The sequence below is a fragment of the Micropterus salmoides genome, unplaced genomic scaffold, assembly GCF_014851395.1.
Source record: "Micropterus salmoides isolate LMB-PRFRI ecotype aquatic unplaced genomic scaffold, ASM1485139v1 Ms_hic_scaffold_20, whole genome shotgun sequence".
NCBI classification, from domain to species: domain Eukaryota; kingdom Metazoa; phylum Chordata; class Actinopteri; order Centrarchiformes; family Centrarchidae; genus Micropterus; species Micropterus salmoides.
In genome coordinates this window covers 25,358,190-25,370,587 of record NW_024041151.1, presented here as the reverse complement: position 1 = coordinate 25,370,587, position 12,398 = coordinate 25,358,190, and the positions used below count along the sequence as shown (strand labels likewise).

Genomic DNA, 12,398 nt, shown 5'->3' with positions numbered 1-12,398 from the left:
AGCTGACATTGGGCGAAAAGGCAGGGTACACCCTGGACAGCTCGCCAGTCCATCACAGGGCCACTCATAGACAAACAACCTCTCACACCTAAGGACAATTTTGGAGACACCAATTGACCTAGCCTGCCTGTCTTTGGATGGTGGGAGGAAGCCGGAGCACCCGGAGAGAACCCACGCAGACACGGGGAGAACATGCAAACTCCACACAGAAAGGCCGGGGAAACCGGGGTTTGAAACCACAACCTTCTTTCTGTGAGGTGACTGCTCCACTGCACCGCCCCCTGTCAGGTATCCCCAACACGATATTAACTAAAAACACTGTTACAAAGATGATACAACTCTTACATAAACCACTAGAAATATTTTTTATTTACATTTAACTCAAAAAATTGTTCATATCATCATTTACAGAAATGGTGGACAATATTAACAGTCAAGATTAATGTCATGAAAATGGTTGTCTTTTGTTACATGTAATCCAGAATTTCTGTCTCCATCTCATTTTCACTTCCCTCTGACGGCTGAAAATCATCGTCCTCATCTTCCTCTTCATCATCCTTGTTCTCATCATCCTGCACCTCTTCTTCTTCATCCACATCGTTCTCTGGGGATCTTAAACCTAGGCCTGGGCGTCTGCGTCTCTTGGGCCTTTCTGGCAATGCTGAGGGAGAAAAATAACATCACTTTGGTTTTGGCTCGCACTAACACCGGCCCTGGCCACGCTTTTGGTCATGCTGTGACTACCATAAGACAGCCATTCTTTGTGAGGGACATTTTCCTTACTGGGTTTCTGGGCTCGGATGACCTTCTTAATCATGGCTGAGATCATGTCCCGCAGCTTGTCTGTGGTGCCGAGACGACACCAGCCGTCCCGCTCGTCACATACCTGCTCATTATCGCCGGTCTGCTCAATCACCTGTTTGATACTGGAGACACAAATAGCTGCATCACACCGGAACAGTGGTGGAAAGTAACTACACTACAGGTATTTCTACACTGTGGTATTGCCATGTTAAAGCTGGGGCAGGCAACGTTTCGCAAGTATCCAGCCGAGAAAATCCCACTCACTCCAAACTCACTCCCTCAAAACACTTCATATGCAGTGAGTGCCCGTAGGTTGACAGGTAGGTAGGGAGACAGCCGTGCTTATTAATGTCCAACAGCCACAGATACCAGATTTGTTTTATTTTTGTATCAGAGCATTTGATTTATTGATTGCTGTTGTGATGTAAAGAGAATTTAAGCAACTTTAACAAAAAATGCTTCTAAAATAAATTGGCTACCCGAGCTATAAATTGAAGATCTGAGTATTTCTTCCACCACTGCAACAAAACCACAACAACAGGGACATTTTCATTATAATAACTACTGATGATGTGATATCCCTTTACTGACATTTACTTTATTCTGTTGGGGTATTGGAATACTTCTACCACTATTTATCTACGGTACCTAAAACATGTTACACTGGGGGTTCCTAGAACTCTTTTTTTTATTATGAAAAAAAATCAATAAAGAAATGATTTTAAAAAATCAAACAAGCGCAAACCTTCTGTTCTGTTGTTACAAGGTTAAATATAAAATCTGGGTGAAAACCAATTGAACTCTAAAAAAAACTTTCTGGTCAGCTTAATGGCTTAAATTCTGAAAAGCCATTGGGAACATCTGTGCCTGCAATTTTAAGCAATTCACACTGAAACCAGTTTTATGCCAGTTGTGGTTAAAAAATAAATAAATAAAAAAACAAGGTACAAAAACAGTTTTAGATCCCTTAAATTGAATTCGAAAAACTACATGTACTTTTCATGACTTAACTGCCTAATTCTTAGGACTTCTCAGCACTTGCAGACACCCCGACATTAACTCGAGTTATCTTCAAGTTAGATGAAATATATAATATGTAAAGTAGGGGCGGGGGAAAAAAAATCGATACAGCATAGTATCGCGATATTTGCAATGGCGATACTGTATCGATACACGGACGCCAAGTATCGATATTTTAGTGTATAAATTGCAGATGGGAGTTTTAACTTTTTGGTACTAGAATAATAAAATCTGCTTTTTTTGTCCACTAGAAAACTTAACAGGACCATATAGAGGACTGAAAAAGTGATATGAACAAACATAGAAATGTATGTTTTTAGATAAACAGATGTTGACAAAGTTTGACTTTAGGGACCTAATTGGAAGTTGGAAAAAGGTAATAAATTGCAATATATTAAAAATTGCAATAAAATTGAATCTCAACATAAATATCGTGATAATATCGTATCGGGGGGCCTCTGGTGATTCCCATTCCTAATGTAAAGGCAAGTAGTGTGTGTACAGTAACGTACCTCTCCACTTCCAAATCACAGAGCTGGTAAAACATCTGTCTGTGAGGAGGCAGCATGCCCTCTCTGAAAATGTAAGATGACTCCTGTGGAGGAAAAACGGGTCAGTTTGTATCGCTGCAGACATCATGCAGATTTTGTCTAATCAAAGTTTACTGCAACCCTTGACCATCAATAGATAAGACAGCCCTTATTATCTTCCAGCATGTTAATCTTTACGCTTTTAGAGATCCAAAGTGTTCAAAATTTTATAAATGAAAAACACAAGATATGACAAAATGTAAAATCTAACCATGAAATCCGTTCTGCCATTAAGCAAGAAAGGATTGAAACAAGCATTTTAACCATGATCCAATAATGTTTTCTCATAACTAGGCTGGATTAAGCTAGATACTGGACCCTCACTGACCTTCAGCTGATATGTGACTGGGACTGGATCTCGACTGGTGCTTGGGCCCTCCTGAGATGGAAGCTCCATCACGCTAGCTGGCTGGGGACCTGGGAATAAAAAACATGTTGTCAGTTTACCTTGGCAACAGCAATGGAACGTTACACAATGGAGATTATTAAAGACTAGGGTCAAGATTTGAACCATTTATTGCTGCAATATGCATTTCAGTTTGGCTCTGCTCATGTGATGGCCTGGAACAATCCTGAGCATGCTGGGGAGGTGGATGGAGTTACATTTCTGAAAGCAGGCAGCGGTGTAGCAACATGGATGTAGACTGAATGAGTACCAAACATTTGAAGGATCAAGGTTATACAATGAAATGAAAGTTTGTCGCCCCTTTGTGCTACACACACACACAACAGATAATTCAATTTATATTAGAACAGGGTAATGTATAAAACAATGTATACAGTTATTTATATACATACACGTATACACCAAAGAAATCTGCATGTGCAGCTGTTGCCATGTTCAAAATCTCCTGATCTAGTCAGTTTAAACAACTTTGGCTTGGTGATTCAAATCAAATCCAATCAGACATCAATCAGTGATGTGACTGAAACAGTGGATAAGACGCATGCCTTCAGTGTGAGAGACCCAGGTTCAATTCCCCACTGTGACACACACCAATGTGTCCCTGAGCAAGACACTTAAACCCAAGTTGCTCCAGAGGCGTGCGACCTCTGACAAACTTAGCAATTCTAAGTCACTTTGGATAAAAGCGTCAGCTAAATGAATAAATGTAATGTTTCAGCAATAAAGCTGGTTTTTCAATGGCCAATTCTGATATTTACACAGCAGGGCGACTGATGGCTGAGATATAAAGCAGATATCAGAAGCAAGAAAGCTGGCTTCTAAGCTAGCAGCTTAGAGGAAATGCAATGCTAACGAGCCGACCAATCCCAGTTCTTGCAGTTGTGACGTTTAGTTAAATTTTTCCCCAGCTTGAGGGGATTTTCTGTAAGTATCTGAGAGCAGCACACACTTTGTCATTTTAGTTTTTTTATTTTTCAGTCTGTCAAGCACTTTAAACTTTAGCACTTTTTAAGTTTGTTTTAAAATAATGAAGTTTATTTTAATAATAAATAATTACAAAATGTACCTGTAGGTGTCCAATAATTTTCTAACTATCATGTGTTTTAGATATTACAGAAGGTTAGAATATACTGTTATGGCGCTAAAGGTGCTGTGAAAAATTTGGGTGTACCTAAAGTTTGTGGCAGTGCAACCAATGCGAAAAAGTAATCTTGCAGGGCGCAAGACTACGCAAGATTAGGTTAGATATAGATTTCAGAATGTGTGTAAGGGAGAAGTACAGTTTGTCTCAAGTGACGTCATTCAACTGCATTATTCTCTACAGTATATTAATATATTTAACACTAGCCAGTAATGGCTTTAAATTAGATTAGTTGTCATTTAGGATGGAAAAAAACATAGGGTTAATATAGGGCTCAAAACTAACTTTTTCACAACCTTCCCAAAACTCACAAGGGGGAGCACTATTAGCGTTCTACATTATCTCAAAATGGCAGATATCGGCTCGGTTGATTGATTCAAATAATACACAATTAGAAGCTGTATGGAACATGTGACTTTAAAACAACCTCCGTGCCCTTTTCTGTTTTTGTCTGCAATATTTATGTGCAACCTGATGCTTAAGGGTGTGCCAAAAAAATCTATACAACAATATATAGTTATAATTTTTCCGTGATACCATATCTATATTCCAGCCCATCATATCGATACATAAAATTAATTTTTTTAAAAATAGCGCTTTGACGGTTAGCTCAATGCTAACATAATGGAATCTCCGTTAACGTGCTTAGGGAAATTAGCATCGCAATCACGATATCATAATCTTAAAATAAACTACACATTTCGCTTCACATGTTTAACATCCTGAGTGGCATACTGTGCAAATACAAGTACATATGTTTCCTGAGCTCTGTGTGAAATAAAAAAAGAGATGCTAACTTCACTGTCTTGATCTGCTACTCTACTGCTTCAGCACTCCACAGACTAGCTACAGCAACCCCAAAGGGTCAAAACTCAAACCCAAAACCTAAAAATACAGCTACCACTAGGTGGAGAAAGGGCAGCACAACAGCTGTGTGACTGAAGAGTTATCATATAATGTGATGTAGAATTAGGTGGTACACAGCAATTTGTAATTTCAGCAAAAAATTCAGTAAATTTGCATTTTTTGCAACGATCGCAATCACCGCAACAACCGCAATGTTGCATTTTTTGCAACGATCGCAATCACCGCAACAACCGCAATGTTCATACTGTACACTTCAGTGCATGTTAAATTAATAAATGAGTGCTTCAAAAGTTCCACAACCGCAACAAGCTCTGTAACGGTTTAAGGATTGATCGCCATGGGCTGTACGTGGCCCGAATTAAAACTCTGAAGCTGTAAGTGTTGCCGTGTTTTGTGTTGTTTTACTGTTTATTTTAAAGGTTAGCTAACTTGGCGTTAGCATATTGCGCGGAAAATGTGGCTAGCAGGCTCAGCGATGTTGGACTAACGTTCCTGAGGGACAGTCCAGAGAAACTGTGGACAGTAAGCCTCATTTGAAGCTCACTAACTAAGAAGCCTAGTGTGTCAGAAGCCTGCATCTGTTTTTCATGTTGCTTTCTGTGGAAATTTAGTTATAACGTTACTACAGCGCAGTGGTTAGTTGTGGACAGCCATTCTGCTCCACACCGGTGTGCGCGTGCGTTGCTGCGGTATGTAAATTGACTCGATCATTACCTGAAGGTAATGATATAGCTATGTCTGAAAAAGACATAGTCAACAAACATGTTGTTGACTAGCACGCAGCAGCTAGCTTGCTCAGACCATAAAGCTGCGGTTAGCGGCTCGCAGTGCAGTGAGGTGACAGATACTCTTACTCTGCTATATGGAACCAAATTACTTCATTGATGACAAAATGCGATAATACCGCATACTGCGCTGTTGAACCCCATCATATTGCAGCAGTGGAAATTACTTCACTGCGACAGTCCTAGTGGCAGTATGAAAACACAGGTGTAACTTAAAATGAATGAATGAAATAAAATGAATGATGGCTGCATTCCATTTAACTGCTTCTGTAGTGCTTCCTCCATGTCAAATAAATGCACACATTTAAATGAATCCACCAACTCACCTGCTTTGTTGAATGTGATAGACAGACTGTAGTTAAGGGAACTCCGCTTGGCTTTTACTGGCATGTCAGATAATGAATACCCTTAAAGTGGGAAGGAAGAGGAATCAACTGTCAGGTTCAGGCAGACAGGTCTTGACTTTTCATAATAATTAAAATAAACTGACAGTGTACTATATAGTTGAAGTGGCTACTGAAGAAAGTTTGACTGAAAACTGCTGATGTTCAACATAGACAGAAAGATTTAATTTCAGCTAAATTTGCCTAAAATTATTTAACGTGATCGAATTATATAATGTCACAGCACTCAGCTCAGTAAAAAAAAAATTGCCTCTGGTTCTTACCGTGCTTGGTGCTACAGCGGATCCTGAAGTCTAGCAACTGGTATTTCTTGGAATCCGTGCTCTTTCGGGGGTCGTAGCCCAGCCTCACCCACAGACTCCTCCACGGTCCTGTGACCTAAAGAAAAGCAAATCCGATGTTTCACTTACATTTGGGCAGAAAATAATGTTGATTCCCACTTTTAATTGTATAACATTTCTTTGGTGATTTGCATAGGAGAACAGACTGTATGAATCACTCAATAATACAGACAGAGAGTGGACACAATAACATGAACACTTGTTCTTTGCAGGCTGTTGCTTGTGGGGTTGTTGTTCTGGAGTTCAATATTTCAGAAAGGAGCTTCACAACAGCAGTCTAAAAAAATGATGATGTTACAAGCTTCACATATATTCACAAATGAGCGTGGAATCTATTTCGATACAGATTTCCCATTTCAAGACATTTATGTTCAGCCACTGCAAAGCAACGCCTCACCAGGTTTATTGCTCAATCTTTTACTGTGAATGACATAATGGAAGATGCATTTGAATGGCACATGTTTTTCCACTTGAAATGCACGCCCACAATCTTTACCAAGCCCACTCCGCCCCCTCCGCTCACCATGTAATAGGCGAAGACGGGCAGCAGCAGTTTCAGTTTGCCAGGGTGGATGTCGATGTTGGCCTTGACCGCGTTACGTGACCAGATGGGCCGGCTCTCAAACATCTAGGGACAAAAAGTGTGGTTTGAGATAAGATAAAAAGAAAATTATGGTATGTCATACCTGTGCAACAGATAAATCATTTCCCAACTTCAACCAGTGCAATTTCTGGAGGGTAAACTGTTTTTTATGATAGTTTGGCTACACTGCTGAAAGAGCTAGCTTTCATTAGCAGTAAACTAATTACGTGATGTAAACCAAAATAATTGTCATTTAAACAGTGTGAGAAGGGAATTTAAATACAGTCACAGAAGCTTTTTAAGTTATGACATAGTACAAATGGATTTTTTGACCAATTGTATCACTACAGAGCAATTTTTGTACACGTGGTTTTCTGTTTTATTTGTTCATGCACATATGAGTGTCGCTATTCACATTCCTGCCAAGACTATGTCAAAACCAGGGAAGAAGACTGCAAGCTAGAAAACGTAGATGTAAACAATACAGGTTTAACATTTAAAAAAAAAAAAAAAAAAAACCTGAAAGAGGAGATACATAATGCATTTTGGTGATGAACAATAAAAGTTAAAAGAAACTTTATTTACAAGAACACTCAAAAGGGCTCCTTTAAAGGATCAGTGTGTAAGTTTTAGTGGCATCTAGTGGTGAGGGTTGCGAGTTGCAACCAATGGAGATGGTTGGGGCGGCTGTGGCTCAGGAGGTAGAGCAGGTTGCCCATTAATAGGAAGGTCCAGGCTGCATGTCGAAGTATCCTTGGGCAAGATACTGGACCAGCTGGTGGCTGTTCCACCAGTGTATGAATGTGTGTGCACTTAGGCTCAGTGTGTGAATGCGATGTAGTGTAAAAGCACTTTGAGTGGTCGATAAGACTAGACAGGCTATACAAATACAGAGCATTTACATTTAACGGTTCACATCCATCCAGGGATGTTCCCGAGTTGTGAAGTCTTTCTTCCGACTTTGGTGTGTGGTGTGTTCATGTGCTTTGTAGTCGGAATGTGGAATCAACATGGATGCTATTACAAAGATGTGTCGATTAGTATTATCAGACATCTACGATATCTTATATCAATTTAATTTCAAAAACAACAATAAGGGTGTGAAAACTTTCAACATCTCCCCTTTTAATATCTTTATATGATATAAACTGTTCTGTATACTTCTTTATGTCTCATGTACACGTTATTCCTGTTTTTGAAATAAAGATTATTATTTCTATTTTATTTTTTTTAAACCTGTCCTGCCCGGCAGTCTGGTATGAGTATGAGGAGCTGGATACCATATTGTGCAAGACAGATTTTACTTTAACAAGAGAGTATTAATATACTCCTTTGTCTGTACTGTTATTTATTCAAATTTATTTGTCACCGGGCCAGACAGGGATAAAGATATAAGCAGGAAAAAAACTTTCAACTATTCCGACGCCAAATGAACGAATGAATGAATGAGTCACTGCTCACCCCTCCCTTTGCAAGCGCTCAGGAGAAGCTACGGTAGCTGACACGCTCTGTGCTAAATAATACGTGTGGTCATCTATTTGTCTAAATTTCACTTCTCTTCTTATTTCTAAGAAAACAGACAACGACAACTACTACTACTACTACTACATATTTAACGTAGTGACAAAACGCACTCTGTAGAACCGTTTTGGGCTACTGTAGAAACATGGCAGCACAACATGGCAACTTCCATGTAAGAGGCCCTGCGGTGTATGTAGATAGAAATGGCTCATTTTAAGGTAATAAATAACCGTTCGTAATGTCAGGTCTTTATACACCACTGAAAACATAGTTATGTACACTCAGTGGCCACATTATTAGGTACAACATGCTAGTACGTGGCTGGACCCCCTTTTGCCTTCAGAGCTGCCTTAATTCTTCAACCACATCCCAAAGGAACTCTAATGGATGAAGATCTGTTGACTGTGGAGGCCGTTGGGGTACAATGAACTCATCGTCATGTTCAAGAAACCAGTTTGAGATGATTTCAGCTTTGTGACATGGTGCGTTATCCTGCTGGAAGTAGCCATCAGAAGATGGTACACTGTGGTCATAAAGGGATGTACATGGTCAGCAACAATACTCTTTCCTTTCCTGTTCTTAGCTGACAGGAGTGGCACCCAGTGTGGTCTTCTGCTGCTGTAACCAATCTGCTTGAAGGTTTGACGTGTTGTGCGCTCAGAGATGGTTTCTGCATTTCTTGGTTGTAACGAGTGGTTATTTTCTCTTTTTCAGACCATTCTCTGTAAACCCTACAGCTGTGTGTGAAAATCCCAGTAGATCAGCAGTTTCAGCCGTCTGACATCAACAATCATGCCATGTTCAAAATAGGGGCGCAACAAATAATCAACGTAGTTGACAAAAATTGATTATTAAATTAGTTGCCAACGAATTTATTTACTTTATTATTGGTCCCCTCTTCTAAATTCGGCAAATGTAATGCATGAAGTTATTCCTTTCTTTGTATAAAATTTGAGTGTCAGTTTGTCTTGCTGTGTTGCAGTACTGATGTGTAAGTTACTCTGTCACTAGATTAATTATATGTATTGTTAACAGCAGATCAGCTCTCGCACAGCGCTGCACACACACAGTTATTTCTTACTGTATGTGTACCCGTTTGGTCCATGACAGGACTTGATTTCAGAGGAACTTTCTTTTGCTGCAGCAGAAACATTCATTAAAACATGAATTTTGAATTAATTCTGAAAGCAGAATTAATTTTATTGTCTTGATTGTTAATCAGCACATGCCTAAAACAATCTCAAGCTTAATTTAAAAACTGATGGCTAAAGAAGAGGCATTGTGTATTTTGATTCATAATCCAAATAGCAATTGAACAGGTGTACCTGATAAAGTGGCCGGTGAGTGTATATTATATTGCATTTCTATAGATCCTCCTAAAAATTACAGAAGATAATGAAAATGAAGAAGATAATGAAAAAGAGAAAATTGCTGTTTCAAAGTAAACAGCTTCCTTTAGTGTGAATCCTTTTACTTGTACTTTATTGTACTATTTTACTTTTGCTGTTGTCAAACATGCCCTGTTCAATTATAGGTTCTTTTTATTTAATGAGCCCTGAATAACATTTTGTCTGGGATGCCATTAGATGACCAGTGTGGATTCCTGGCACCCAGGAAATGCCCACCCCCAAGGCAATTAGAGGGTGTATTTCAGTCACCGGCAACCATGATTACAGCAGCACACATACCTTTTTCATACGTTCTTCAGCCTGCTTGTCACACTCCTTCAGGCAGACTCGTGTCCAGTTGAGCCTGGCCGCCTCGAGGCACTCGGCGGGAACAGTGGGATCAGTGAAGCTGACAAATATGGCGTTGTGGGGCCGACGAGCGCGATTCAAACCAATAAAACTCTTCTTGTTGAAGGGCAACTCACTATAATCAGAAAGCCGACGGGTTAAAAATATATTTCTGAGAAGCAGCATCAACATCACTATGAAATAAAACATAATTCCCAATACTGTTGTTTAGACAAGACAAATAGTTACCCTTGACAAAGGGAAATAGTATAAGTTATAAGACTGACCGAACAACTTGATTGTGATAGATGTCAGGCCGGTAGAAATAATCCGCAGGACTGTCAAGGCGTGAGAAGATGGCCGGGGGTAGAAAGTAAGGCACGGGCTGCTCAAAGAACTCTTGATTCTCTGATTTGCGGAGGATGATTTTTTCATACAAAGAAGTGTCTCTTCCACCTTCTGAATGTACAGCAAGGCACTGAAAGTCTGCCAGCCCTGCAAAAAGAAAGTAGATCACTGTTTGACAGTAGTGAAAAGTAAACAGAAGAACTAAAAGAGGTAAAAAAAAATGAGAGGAAAAATAGAGGAAATGTTATAACTCAACTTGAAGCCACAGTATATCACGATGTGGGTGGACAAACGGCAGATAAATAGAGCACTGAAAGATTATCCAGAAAATCCAAATACTAGTTTTGAAATGTTCAAAACCTCTATAAATTTGGAGGACTTTTAATCTTACCTTGGAATTTGTATGTTGTTCCTATGACGCCGAGTATGTCCATGCGGATCTCAGCATCCTTGGGGTCATTTTTCCGTACCCGCCGCCGCACTCTGAGGAGGAGGTTGCTTGATGGGAAGCGGTTTCCACACAGAGAGTGACAGAAAGGGTCCTGAGGTCGGAAACGCAGCTCAAGACGCTTGTTGGGGAGACCGAAGGTCTATGGGATCAACATGAAATGCAGACAGGTGTCAGATTTGTGCAGTTTGGCTGCAATGGCAATAATAAATTTGTGACCAGAGCAAAAATGCTGGCAGCTATCTACTAACAAAACACATGACATTGACTTTAACAGAAATACAACCTAACTTAAACATAACTATCATTATTATCAAACTGTGTACTGTGTTATAAAGCATTCAGGTCCAGGGCACATTTTAATCCCTCCTCAGTGTCTCAAATCCGGTAATAAAGCAGGACCCACCTTAAGGCCCTTACCATGAACTTTAGTGGGGCATATTCCCATATCCCCCTACAAATGTATAGGTGTTGCATACCTGCTTAAAACTACAGCCCTAAAGACAACAAAATCTATTTTTAGGTAACAAACGTTTCTGAAACCCTGAAATGTAGCATTGTGGCTAATTATTAGGCAATATAATTTCAAATGCGTATTTACATTCATTAAAAGTTAACATATTACAAAACCTATTACAAAACAGCAGCAATAAAAATATACACTCATTTGTCTTACAGTTTATGGGACGTCGCTATTTTAACAGTAATGTCAAATCAAGATAAGGCGTAGAACTAATGTTATGTGTGATTCACATTATGAACTCTAAGTGAGGCTTTTTTGAACTCTAAGTGAGGCTTTTTTGAACTGTAACGGTATTTCAGAGTTTTAAGGGACCCAACGTGTAGTTAATAGTACCCCGGCCTAAAAGCTACACCAGTCTGTCCCAATTAAGGTCTGCTTACTTTGGACACTACTTGTTCACCCCCGAGAGTGTCCATCATCTTGTCCACACTGCTGACCACCGCAGGATACTCCACACACACCAGTTTTGTTGTCCTGCAGCTCCACGGTGGACGAGCTGCCGGGGACGTCGACATCTTCACCCTGAGAGGAAAGAGCCAGTTCTTTCAGAGTAAAATCCAGCTTCAACTTCGAGTCCGCCATATTGGTTCTTTGGACGGCGTTATTTTACCTGACATAAAAAAACACCGTGGTTAAACTATTAAGTACAATCAGCCAAACCCGCTCAAAATATTCCAGCCGTCACAGCAGCATGAGCGTCTGTACAAGTGCAAAATAACGCCGGGCAGAAACGCTACCATCCACATATAGTTCCGCAGGCACAGTCAGGTTCCTCACTTTTATTCCTTTCAGTATCAACAAGGCATAGAGACGTTACCGCTCAATTAAAAGTTAAAAGTAAACAAAACACATTCAAGTTGTCAACAACATTTAAGTTAACT

The 12,398-nt window shown here is 39.8% G+C and overlaps 1 protein-coding gene across 1 annotated transcript; it reads right to left on the bottom strand.

Moving 5' to 3' along the window:
• Positions 1-346: 346 nt before the first annotated feature.
• Positions 347-12,230, bottom strand: LOC119914996 (general transcription factor 3C polypeptide 5-like). The gene is given in 12 exon segments (XM_038734539.1): positions 347-661; positions 784-926; positions 2,337-2,419; positions 2,743-2,831; positions 5,940-6,020; positions 6,281-6,395; positions 6,882-6,986; positions 10,151-10,334; positions 10,486-10,693; positions 10,938-11,136; positions 11,898-11,987; positions 11,989-12,230. Coding segments are annotated over 12 exon segments (1,602 nt in total). The 5' UTR covers positions 12,100-12,230; the 3' UTR covers positions 347-467.
• Positions 12,231-12,398: the final 168 nt, after the last annotated feature.